Genomic DNA, 12,799 nt, shown 5'->3' on the forward strand with positions numbered 1-12,799 from the left:
TGAAACAGAAGCAGCATTTTCAAATCATAAATCAGGAATCCTGCAAGAACAGGTAAAAATGTATATCACATTGTCACTCATCACTTTGCTTTTGATCTTAATGTTTCAACAAGTTGAACACTCAAAGGTTTTTCTTTCCTTCAACTTCAACTCGATGAACTCGCGAAAAAGGAAAATGCACTATTCCGCTGATGTTTACTGCACTCGATTAGATGTTAGTAACGAGAAGAAGCCATGTGGCTGACAGTAGTTTATCCATCGTGTGTGTTTGGGCGATATCTTTGAGTATTGAAGATGCACGAGGGCAAAGTTTAGCTAGCGATACTTGACATGCTGCTCATTCCGAATTCACTAAGCTTATTAAGCTCAGGGACGATAACTGAACCAAGATCTGGTCTGTCTTTCTTCCTTAGCTCAGCACATTTGAGCGACAATTTTGCAAACGTAAGAGCCTCTTCCACCGGCCAGTTTGGCACTGTTGGATCTAAAAAATCTGCAAACTTACCTTTCTCGATGGCCCTCTCAACGTGATGAGTTAAACCCATCGGAGGCCTTGCAGTAATAATTTGGAGCAACATCACACCAAGCGAATATATATCTGATTTCGTCTCTAACTTTCCTGTTTGTTGATATTCAGGATCTATATAACAAAATGTCCCGGCAGCTGAAGTCATGTGATATTGTGTCACACTATCGGCTACTGATGGTGGTACTAACCTTGCCAAACCAACATCACTGATTTTGCAGACATAATTTTTGTCCAACAGAATATTTCCTGGCTTTAGATCGCGGTGAACAAGTGGTTCTGGTTTTGCTTGGTGAAGGAATAGAAGCCCGGTTGCAATCTCAGCAGCAATTTTGAAGCGTATTTCCCATGGAATTGAAGGAGTATTACCTTTCCGAAACAGCCGATCTTCCAAGCTTCCATTGTTCATAAGCTCATAAACTAAACACCCATACTCGGGACATGCACCTAATAGTAGCACCAGATTCGGATGCCTAATGAGACTGAGAACCTCAACCTGTAAACGAAAAATTATTTTTCACGTGCATCAACAGGTAGCTTGTCAATTACAAGCTACAACATGTTTTAAACATTTTAGTTTATAGCAGTGAGTGAAAATCTATCCCATTTACATTAGTAAACCATCATTTTCAAACAAAAGTTTCACCGGACATCTCTAACACGGGCTCATAAATATACTGGTATAAAATTCTACACAAAGCGTATGCGCATAATCAAGAAGCTTTTAGATAAGCATACATAAATTAAGAAAACACTAATCATGTTATACATTGTATCAGCATACATGCATTTGTCTACTTTCTGCAATGTATCATGATTCCCTCGTTGCATAGCGTGTAATTAACTCTAGAAGTGACTCAATGAATGCACAAGATTATATCGAAAATGAAGTTGCTCAGCGCAAACAATGCAGGACGCGCCATATCTTAATATGTATTGTAAAAGAGAGGGTAAACGCCAAAGGGTTACCTCTTGTTGGAACTGTCTCTTCCCTTGTGCAGCATCAGGACTCAGAACTTTAATGGCAACAGGTGTGTGATCTAGTTTTCCCTTAAAAACAGGTCCATATCCACCTTCTCCAATTTTTTGTGAAGCTGAGAATTTTTTGGTGGCCACCTCAATCTCTTCTATCGTATACTTCCTATAACGCACATCATTCTCAGATCGAACATTCATTGCTTGTTTCTTTCTTTCTGTCTCTCTCTTAGCTTTTAACTCCGCATATTTCCTTCTTTGTGCTTCTATCTCGGCCAGCTTTTGCGCTCTCTTGGCAGCTTCAATAGCAGCTCTGCATTTAGCCTTTTCGGTCTCAGCAATCGCGAGAGCTGCCTCTTCAGCAAGACGGGCTTGTTCAAACTTGCGAGCTTCTTCCATTTTCCATCTATTAAGCTCGTCAGCCTGAAATTTAGACGACATATGACACATGAAAAACTTATACTGGGATGAGAAGAGGGAGGAAGAATAACTCCCCATAAAAAATGCTGAATGCATCCATGTAGTTTTGGGAGTTGGAAGCTGCTTGATTCTACTCTTGGTAGTAAAATTTGTTGAAACATGAGTTCCCTTATAATTTCTTTTAAATCGCTTAACTATTAAACAAGGTTTGAAATTATGATTTGTATGACACAATGCAAGTTCTACGTTCAGTGTTATTTTGCAGATAGTTACAACAACAACAAGAGACCCAACGTAATCCCACAAAGTGGGATCTGGGGAGGGTAGAGTGTACGCAGACTTTAACCCTACCTCAGAGGTAGGGAGGTTGTTTCAGAAAGACCCTCGGCTCAAGATTTTCTTACGATTTTTGCAGATAGTTGTGCCGATAAATTTCTTTCTTGCTGTTTTAGATGGTCTTCAACTTTATGGTTCTAGGCAGTTAGAAAACGAACTATTACCGCTTGGTTGGCCATGATAGCTTCTTTGCAAGCTGCATTGTACATATCCAAAGTTTGCCTTAGCTCAAGTTTTAGTCTTTTCATCTCAGCGTCCATCTGCATTATCACATACGATGAGACAGAGGTCATTGCAAAGCAAATTTAATTCTTTCCATATAATGGAAATGCTCATAACGTCTATTAAGCAACGAATTTGTGTTGCAACATAGTTTCTATAATTATATTGCACTTACTGCATATGCTGAGTTTCCATTCATTGCAGTATCTTTGATTCCAACTTGTGTGAAGTCAAGATTTTCGCCCGTTAGATCAACTGATCTAGGGCTAATACGAGCATACCGCATACTACCATCTGATTGAGGAGTGTGCCTTTGTGAACTTGTTGTCTCGGGAGCATGAAGATTATCTATCGATCCATTAGATAGCCTCATCTTGTCAGATTCTGCAATCTTTTGCTCAGCTCTCGTATATGTTAACCTATTTTTTGCACCATCGATTTCATTAAAGTTCGCTAGCACAGAAAGAATTAACACTTTTGCTTAGATCATAAGTAAACTTAGTCGTTCATCTATTCCTTAGTTCAGCAGTTCAAACTTTACATATGCATAACGTTACTACAACAACGTGTCTGGGGAGGATATACAGAGTGTACGCACACCTTACCCCTACCACAAAGGTCTCTAGGCTGTTTTCGGATAGACAAAATGAAACCAAGGTTGACCAGTTTTATACAATCACTTGGTTATTTTTATACCTGGATGAATCGTCTGAGGAGTTACTTAACCTAGACGGTGACCACGCTGATGAGGATGATTGTCTTGCTGGTGCAGGAGAACCTAGAGGTTTTACTGCTGGCCGGACTGATTGTTGCTTGCCTTTTGAAACTACGTAGACAGTACAAAATTCTGGCGCAGCCTTATTCATCATCGTTGGCACATCATGAGTCCAATATTTCCTGCAACAAAGGTTATAAGCCAAGTTCTTTTCTTCGGTAATGAAGCATCATAAGCAACGGATACATTGACATTGAGATATAATAACCTGCCAAGAGCACTCCTAGACGATGCACCAAGAACAACGTTGGTGACACAGTGATTGTTGATGTAGTCGATAAGTCCCTTGGTCACGTCAGTATTCTCAACGACAATCTCTTTCACTACTATCTGCAATAACCTCAACAGCCATTTGGAATAAACTAAGATTTTGCTAAATTTCCATCAAGGGAGTACTCCATCCGTTTTCATTTGTTTGTCTTACTTTCTTTTTAAGTCCTTTTAAAAAAGAACGTTTCTTTCCTTTTCTGGCAACTCCTAATTCTAACTTTCCACATGACATGTTTAAGGTCACAAGATTAAAGCGCATTTTGATACATTTGATGTATCTTTAGTTTAAGACAAAAAGATTTTACTTTACTTTGTTAAACTCCGTGTCAAGTCAAAATCAGACAAACAAATTGAAACGGAGCAAGTATGATGCTACTCCAGGTAATCTATAAAGTACTTTAACGGTGCAAAATACTTAAGTAGAACCAGTGTTTTGAAAAGCGACGAGAGGGCTCGCTTCACAAAAACGAGAAGCGTGAAGCGAAGCACACACTTTTTTCCATTAAAGCGCTATTTAGTACAAAATTTAAAAATATTAAACACGCAAAAATAAATAACCAAGAGCTCAATAAATAACATAATCATTCAATACTCAAATTAAAAAGAGAATAGATAGTCATAACAAGCATTCAAGCAAACTACTAAAATACTAAAAATCAGTCGTCTTAATCAACCAACACAAATACAGAAGAAGAAAAAAAAAAAACAAAGAAAAAAACAAAGTTGGAAGTCAGATTTCGCTTCTGGACATAAAGCAAGAGCTTTATTCTCGCCCCAACGCTTCAAGTGTAAAAAGCGACCCACTGTCGCTTCGCTTCACGCTTCAGCGCTTTTCACAACACTAACGGGTCTGGGAGGATAGAGTGTACGAGACCTAAACCCTACCTCAGAGAAAGAGAGGGACCTAAACCCTACCTCAGAGAAAGAGAGGTTGTGGCTGTTTCCGGTAGACCCGTGGCTCAAGGAAAACATAGTAACAAAACACTAACTACAACAAAATAATATGATAAACGAAGTAAAAGAAACAACAGATAGTAACAGATAGTAACAGAAACTGAAGGACGAGAAGCTACAGGAGCAATACTACGACTACTTGTATGAACGGATAGCAAGACAACACACAGCTAAAATAGGAGTATCGTGTTAAACATAATGGATTTGATCGATTCACTAACTTTGTTATGGAATTAATTCACTTACCCTTTTGCGTGCAGAGTAAGCTCTGAAAGGTGTGAAGACATTTTGAGCAGCTTCATCACTTGACCCTCCATTTGAATCTGAAGCAGCTTCATTGCCATCAACCATGCACAACAAGTAACATCAATGTCACAATAATGTATAAACAACCAAAGTTCGAATTATTTGTGATATACTCATATCGAAAGATGGTGATTTGGGAAACCAAATACACTTCTTTTTGTTTAAACATCCCATATTTCAAAGCCTACTAGCCTGTTTAATGTGGTTTTGCACCCTATAGGCCTCATAAAAACAACTCTATAACAAGAGTTTCTCCATTCTTACAACTCGAACCTAATATGTTTGGTTACGCGTGGAGAGATCCTATTCATTCTACAGTACTCCTCGCCGTAAACCAAAAGCACATTTAACAACATTCATATGTGCAATCAAAGCATTAAGTTCCCCTTACAGAGACTTCTTTTCTAATAGAAAGTGGAACCAAATTATTGATCCCAACTACATTATCAAATGAATAAGAAGGGTAGGGTAGGTGCACTAAGCTCCCACTAAGCGCAGGGTTCGAGCCTCGAAGTAGAGTCTGACCATAAGAGGATATTGTATACAACCTTACCCTGCATTTCTGCAAGAGGTTGTTTCTACAGTTCAAACCCGTGACCTCTTGGTGACATAACATCAACTTCACCATTTACGCCAAGGCCCCCTTCTCATTAACAATTGAATAACTTCTTAAAATTTCTTCGAAGACCACAGGTAAGTAACCTGATACATGTCGCTGGTGGGAGGTAACAAATATTACGTGGAATTAATCAAGCTGCACGAAAGCTGGCCTGGACATCGCGGTCATCAAAAGAAAAAAACTCTTCCCAGACCAAACTAATGATCCCAATTACATCATCCCAAAGTAATTCCCCGGGTATCTGCTATCTTTCATCAGCACATGTATCACATCAGGGGAGGAGCTAGCCGGCTCTAAGTATGACCAATTACAATTATTTTTTTACGTATATATATGATAGATGTTGACACCCCTGAAGGGGAGCCTTGGAGTAACTGGTAAAGTTGCTGCCATGTGACCAGGAGGTCACGGGTTCAAGTTTTGGAAACAGCCTCTGGTAGAAATGCAAGGTAAGGCTGTGTACGATACACCCTTGTGGTGGGGCCCTTCCCCGGACACCGCGCATAGCGGTAGCTTTAGTGCACCGGGCTGCCCTTTTCTTTTTTTTTTAGATGTTGACACCCCTTTGGCTTATTTCGAACGTCTAAGTTAAAATCCTGGCTCCGTCACTTCGTATGGAATAATTGCATTAATGAGAAATGTAATGAAAGAGAGAAGGTACCTACGCTTTGGTGAATTCTTGACACGAACATGAACCAAAACAAGATTGTTAGTATTAATAAGGAGATTATCAATAGCCCATTTTACAGCAGAACTGCTATTCTTATCTTTATCAACAGCAACAAGAACAATAGAATCATCTGCAGGAAATTGGGAAGCCATGCATGCATGCATTAATTAATAACAGATATTCAAGAAAGAGGCTGCAGCAGCTAGCTAGCTAGTTAGTGCCACCTCTTTCCACCACCACCATAATGGTGGCTAAACAAAAATCTTCTTGGTCTTTTTTTCACCTTTGACAAAAGGGAAAATTGGTGTTGTTGTTGCATGGAATGCATGCCATTAGTTTTTACCAAAATGATTTGTGTTGTTCTCCAAAAAAGATGGATAAATTTCTATGGTGCTGTTTTAACATGTTTTTTTTCTTTTCTTTTCTATGAGAGAATGAAATACAATTTTTGCATGCTTTTTTCTTTTTGTTATGGTTTTCACACGTTTTCGCTCGTGATCGCTTAGAGTCCTTTGTATTGCAATGCTTATTGTGTTGACTTGGCCTTCCATAGGTTGTGTTTTTTTGTTAGGGTGTTCAACATGTTTTCGCTCGTGATCGCTTAGAGTCCATTGTATTGCAATGCTTATTGTGTTGACTTGGTCTTTCATAAGTAGAGACAGACAGAATAGACAGAATAATGGTCTTAAAAATATTGAGTTGGCATTTTTGCGTCTATTGTTGATTGGGAATGAATATTTGATCAACTCAGTATTGAGATGTGTTTTAATGAATATAGGGTCATAGTTTAATTTACGTAGAATGCAACGATGTGTAGTTGAGGTAAGAAACTCGCGAAAAAGTGATAATTTGGATGTATTTTTTGACCATTAACTCTAAAAAAAAATTATGGCTCTAATTTCATCTCTATCGAATTTTAATATCAGAACGACGGAGATAGTCATGATTCAATATGTAAGACGTAAGGTGCACTTGCTTTTGTTGATTTCTAACTTTTCGAATGAATTTTGTTAGTATAATCGAAAATCAGAATAAATCTATATTCTTATTGAAGAGAAGGAACGAGAAAGATGAAATATTCCTACTCGAACAACAAGTCCTATAGTTTATAACTCCACACTTGCACGGACCGCTAGATCACACTTTTCGGTGCAAGTTTTGCATGTTAAAATGTAGTTTGACACATAAATATAAAATATCCTCTCAACCTATCCCGGACAGTAAAACTTACAAAATAATCATTTAAACACTTAAAGCATGTAATATCATGTCAATAAAAACGACGACAGATGTCTAGATGTGCATTTTTAAAGTTCTTTAGTTGTCAGTTGACATCGAGTTAAGGTATCTATCTATGTATTATGTCTCTAAAATATGACATACAAAAAGTACAATGACATTCATTTAGGGTGGAGGGACAACAACTTTGAAAGAGAACACTACTCTGAATTGCTTATTATGGATCTACAATGTCAAACAGTAGGTTAAAATACCTCATAAAGCCTTTTAAGTATTGAGGCATAATGACCATATTACATTTGATTATAATGTAGTTGTTGCTACTTCAAATAGCTAACTGAATAAAATTACATACAGAATGGAGCATATGCTAAAATACATACAGACTTATGTTGCTCGAACTCTTCAAAAATGTCAACGGGTGCATGCCGGATCCTCCAAAAATAGCGTATTTGTGAAAGATCCGACGGGTGCGGCAACATTTTGGGGGAGTCTGAACAACTTAACATACAGAAACCTACTCCAATAAAAGCCACTATCCCAGATTTCTCCAGGTAAAAAAATGCAAGGGCTTGACTACATTTAGAGCCACATATTTGGTTTATACATGCAAATATATGTATTAAACAGCAGATTATGAGGCCAGCTATGTTGATGTTTTGCTTTTGAACTTTCTTTGAGCTTTCAAGTCCACCACAATCACTGTTATGTTGTCCTTGCTGCCCTTCTGAAGAGCTCGATTCGACAAGCATTCGGCTGCTGCCTGTGCTGCTGGATCAATATCTTCACCCCTTTCCACGGGGAGCGTTGCACCGTACTTCTTATGCCACATATATATGCGTTTACGAGCCATTTCACAAACTTCTTCATTTGTCATGACATCCCATAAACCGTCACTCGCAAGAATAAGGCATTCATCATCTTTGGTTCGAGGTATGAACGTTACTTCTGGATCAGGAATTATCCAAGGCTTCAAATATTTGTCTCCTGCAAGCAATACCAGGTTTAACATAAAGAGATAAAGAACCTAATTACTAACAAAAATTCGGACTTAAATCCCAAATTACTGATACAAGAATGTGTCGAATAAATGTCTTCATAAAAATGCATTTGGCGCAACAGGGCACCAAATGAAAGTGGAATGTTTTTCGTGGTTTGTAGCGAAGGGTGCATGTCTTAAAGACAACAATCTTCTAAAAAAGGGTAATGAACATATGCAGTAGGTTCTCATTGTGTGGTAAACAAACAAAAGATGACAACCTCACTGTTCATTTACCTCACAGATATGGAGCTTAATTTTTAACATTTTAGGGGTCACTTGGACGAAACAAAACAATAAAGGAGTTATTATAGTATTGGAGTTTAAGAGGCTTTGAAAAGGCAAAGAGGGAAACCAAGAACAACATCCCTTCGGTGATTTGGTGGACTTTTTGGAAAGAACAGAATGCAAGAGTTTTTGAAAGAAAATTGGAATCTGTAATTAGCATTGAATACAGATGTATATCTTGTTTATCTTTTTGGTGCGAAATGGCTATTGTAAATAACATTGCGGACATGGTTGACTTTTTCAGCTAGCCCCTCCTGTTGTAAATATTTTTCAGCACTTTCTTATTTCTCAAAATCAATATAGAACAGATGCTGCGAAAGCTTAAGTTGTAACATACAACAAGCCAAGCACTGGAGAACAGATAGTCACACCATGCCTCAGTATATTGCATAGCCCAAAAGGCTAGCTTGTCATCATCAAGTCATTGTTCTACTTCTATAGAAGAGTTGTCTAATTTGTCACAGCCAGAGAAGACAACCCATAAATGTGTTAGAATAACCTTCTCTACGGAGGCGTCACACCATGTCAGCAAGGGCAGAGCTAAGTGAAGGAAAAGGGATCCCCTTCCTTGAAAAATTATACTGTGCAAATAGGCAAAAACGGATTTTTTGGGTTATATATAAACCATTGTTTCCCCTTGATATTAGGAAAAATTCTAGTGAAGTGGCAAAGGGGTTTCAAAAACTGCTTTAGATCATCGGTACAAATCCCAGGTGTGATATTCTGGTACTTTTCCTTTAATCCCATATAAATTTCTTGTTCCGCCTCTGCTTGTCATTATTTCTTTGACCATACCATACAGTCACGGTAGCTCATACAGGCTTAAGAGGTGGTCGTGTTACACTTAAATACATACACTGAGCTATGCTTTTGCCATTCCCATCGGACGGACCAATGGCCTAGTATTGTTACACCATACCCAGGACCAATGCATGCGCGTAAGCCTTATAGAACAGATTGTTATATCCAGGGGTGGAGTCAAGTGGGAGCAGGGCGGTTCATCCAAACTTTCTTTGGCGGAAAATTATACTAATATGATACATTCAAGGTTAAAATCATTTTTTATTTATATATAGTAGATGTTGAATCCGCTTGGACTTTTTTTGTGTGTACTTCGTATTTTGAGCCCCCTTAGTGAAAATCCTGGCTCCGCCACTGCTTATACCGTACTACATTCCTATGCTACATGGCCCAAAATCCTAGCAGTGAGTGTCTGATCAAGCCTAACACTGATCGTCCAATCCCAAGTACTCTATAAAAGGTTTTCTTTTGCTCATTTAGTAATGTGGGACAGCTGCACATTTATTATTCTACTACTACAAAGGAATTGCTGATCAAGCTTATAAAAGGAAGCTAATGAAAGAGATACGGATTTAGCTTATGAGCTATAAATAACTTATGTATCTTGCAAATGCTAGAAAATTGGTTAGCTTGGAGAAAACATACCGATAGACCTGGACATTGCAAGAACGCCGAAAACACGATGGCCATTCCACTGAATCACCTTACCTCCAGCTGCTTCAATCCTTTTATATTCATCTTCTCGGTTTGGCTGAAAAAGAGAACAGACATGAAAATGAGCACACAGAATTATTTGCAATGCAAGTTAGTTCGAAGTTTTGCTTACTTTGTGATCCACTGACAATGGCATGGGTTCCTTCCCACGACACAGAACAGCCCTTGAATCACCACAGTTTGCCACTATAATGTGAGATGAACAAACAATGGCAACAACAGCTGTGGAGCCGACAGTTTCTGGGGCAACAGGCTCATGACTAGCGTCCCCTCCAATCTCAGCATCAACTTTAAGAAAACAATTCGTAAATGCTCTATTCCAAAGCTCCTGGCAATTCTGCCTTATACTTTCGTCATTGAGATTCATCATAAAAGATTCCAACTCCTCAGGCAATACAGCATGAATCCGGTCTCGACAGTAATTTGCCACCTGAAAAGAAAAGAAAAAGATTCAAAATTTTTGTCCAAGTGTAGTTAACAAGGAGTTGTATGAGCCAATGTTAGAAAGAGAGAGAGAGAGAGACCTGAGAACCACCATGGCCATCATAAACTCCAAAGAAATGAGTCGTCAAATGACTCAAGCGTCTAGACAGTCCATCAAGCACGCGATCACCAATTAACATCTGAAGAGGAATTTTCATGAATCTAGGAACAGTTGCGAACGCATCTTCCATTTCTGGTCTCCTTCCGCAGATAGATGTATATCCCCACAGGGGTATGTAGTCCACGTCAAAAACACTGCGGCTGACTGTTGCACTCACACCATTATCTAGGGGTAGCTGAAGTACAACTGCAGATGGATTTGAGCTATGCCCATCAGTGAACTGCTGCTCCTCAAGTCTGTCCGGAACTGCCACGGGTCTAGTCACAGTATCCTCAACATCTGACTCAACCAAAACCCCCGTCTTAGCAATAAGCTCAACTGGACTGATGATTTTCCGAGAATCAACTAAATCCTGACTTTCTACGTCAGAAACTATCTCAAAGCCTATAAAATCATCAGCGCATAAACTACTACAATCGCTCACCACTGACAGCGAACATGAACTATCAGGAATCTGATCACCCTCTAGTGAGGATGAATCATCATCATCCTCGCTTTCCCTGACAACAGCATCACCAGCAATCCAGTTGCTTTCATTTTCAGATATCACATCAAGCGACATAGTCCCTTCACTTCTACTCTCTTCAGGCACAGATGATACTGCAATACTAAGGTCGCTCTCTGAATCAACAGAGCTGCAATCATCATTGCCACCAGAAACAGATTCTGCCAATGTTCTACCCGCAGAATCAGAAAACAAGCTCGTGGCATCATCCATCGACTTTATCCTAGTTACATCCATACGACTTCCTATGCTTGGTTTGTGACAGATCAAACTACCAAATATAAATGGAACTGCAACTGTATACATCTCCTCCATCAAAACGACCATACTGAACGCAGTAAAAGCTAACCATCAACCACTCTAAAACTACAGTGCCTTTCATTGTTAAGCTAATTCAATACCTCTCTTTAGAATCAGTAATAGTCTTATCATGAACTTCAACAGACCATTTTCCATGCCTAGGGAAGAATCAACTAGTAAAAGCACATTCTTTTACATTTCGCCACGCCCCATTAATCAATATACTTAAAAAAAATTGCTAATCAGATCTGTTTAACAAAAAGAAACAACAAGAACCCTTTCCTTCAAAACTCTCAACTTTTTTCTTCTTTGCCTTCTTCCTTATCTACCCACCAGCAACTATAGCTAGAACATAACACTAGCCACAACAGCAAGAACCCTTTTTTCCTTCAAAAAATTTCAACTTTTTCCTTCTTTGCCCTCTTCCCTGTATACTTACCAGCAACTATAGCTATAACATAACCATAGCCACAACAGCAAGAACCTTTTCTTTTTCCTTCAAAAGTTTTCAACTTTTTCTTCAAAGATTTCAACTTTTCTTCTTTGGCCTCTTCCTTATCTACCCAAGAGCAACAATAGCCACAAAAGATCCTTACATCCACTCAATTACTAAAACCCCAAATAGGTAAATGAGACAAAAATCCAAACTTTACACAAGAAAAAGTGGCAACAAGAAAAGGGTCATGTGAATTAACCTGTAGAAAGCAAAGCTAAGTTTCAAGAATCACAAGAAATAACTGAAAAAGCAACCAAGCAGGTACCTTTTTCTCATTAACACTTCAGTACCCTGGATCTAAGGCAATTCATATAAACCCCTCATTCCCAATTTCAAACAACTGATCACCCCAATATGTAAAATACAATAAAAAAACAAATAAAAATACTATATGAGGCACCCAACGACGTGACCTACCGGTCAATGACGTGGGTTGAGAATATGAGGTGTCAGGTTCAAATCAAAGCGACCACAATGTTAGTTGTTGCTGGTGGGATGTGATATAAGTGCGTGATAGCTGATCCATTATTAAAAAAAAAGTTAGTATGAGATGAAAACAGTGAAATAGCTACTGCCTAAATATATGTTCATTTCAAGAACTATATAGTCTTTTTCTACATTATTGATATCTGCTTAGAGTTGAAGACAAAAATAGTTTTTGTTGCATCAAAGACAACAATACAAGAAATGATGTGTTGCTTTCTGATTTACAAAATAATTAAGTAAAAAAGTTCTATATT

General features: G+C 38.5%; 2 protein-coding genes across 3 annotated transcripts; both read right to left on the minus strand.

The window, feature by feature from the left end:
- LOC107850610 (U-box domain-containing protein 35-like) lies at positions 1–6,469 on the minus strand. 2 transcript variants are annotated; one of them, XM_016695253.2, is made up of 8 exons: positions 6,069–6,469; positions 4,725–4,810; positions 3,463–3,584; positions 3,176–3,376; positions 2,655–2,898; positions 2,422–2,517; positions 1,496–1,924; positions 1–1,022 (listed from the first exon to the last, which is right to left on the minus strand). In XM_016695253.2, exons 1-8 carry the CDS (start codon positions 6,235–6,237, stop codon positions 312–314), a joined length of 2,058 nt encoding a protein of 685 aa, XP_016550739.1. In that variant the 5' UTR covers positions 6,238–6,469; the 3' UTR covers positions 1–311. The 2 variants fall into 2 exon arrangements, with proteins under 2 accessions (XP_016550739.1, XP_016550740.1); XM_016695254.2 differs by having other exon boundaries at positions 6,065–6,468.
- Positions 6,470–7,498: 1,029 nt separating this feature from the next.
- LOC107850611 (protein phosphatase 2C 53) lies at positions 7,499–12,799 on the minus strand. The gene is made up of 4 exons (XM_016695256.2): positions 10,679–12,799; positions 10,267–10,584; positions 10,086–10,191; positions 7,499–8,299 (listed from the first exon to the last, which is right to left on the minus strand). The coding sequence occupies exons 1-4, from the start codon at positions 11,588–11,590 to the stop codon at positions 7,959–7,961; spliced, it is 1,677 nt and encodes a 558-aa protein (XP_016550742.1). The 5' UTR covers positions 11,591–12,799; the 3' UTR covers positions 7,499–7,958.

This window comes from Capsicum annuum, chromosome 12 (genome assembly GCF_002878395.1).
Source record: "Capsicum annuum cultivar UCD-10X-F1 chromosome 12, UCD10Xv1.1, whole genome shotgun sequence".
Taxonomy (NCBI): domain Eukaryota; kingdom Viridiplantae; phylum Streptophyta; class Magnoliopsida; order Solanales; family Solanaceae; genus Capsicum; species Capsicum annuum.

Excerpts from the sequence above, each read along its gene's own strand:
- LOC107850611 (XM_016695256.2), bottom strand. The coding sequence starts at position 11,590 with ATGGTCGTTTTGATGGAGGAGATGTATACAGTTGCAGTTCCATTTATA. Across the intron at positions 10,585-10,678 it reads ATGGCCATGGTGGTTCTCAG|GTGGCAAATTACTGTCGAGA; the intron begins GTCTCTCTCTCT and ends TTTTCTTTTCAG. Across the intron at positions 8,300-10,085 it reads TGCAATGTCCAGGTCTATCG|GAGACAAATATTTGAAGCCT; the intron begins GTATGTTTTCTC and ends TATTGCTTGCAG.
- LOC107850610 (XM_016695253.2), bottom strand. The coding sequence starts at position 6,237 with ATGCATGCATGCATGGCTTCCCAATTTCCTGCAGATGATTCTATTGTT. Across the intron at positions 2,518-2,654 it reads ATGGAAACTCAGCATATGCA|ATGGACGCTGAGATGAAAAG; the intron begins GTAAGTGCAATA and ends GTGATAATGCAG. Across the intron at positions 1,023-1,495 it reads AGAGACAGTTCCAACAAGAG|GTTGAGGTTCTCAGTCTCAT; the intron begins GTAACCCTTTGG and ends TTTCGTTTACAG.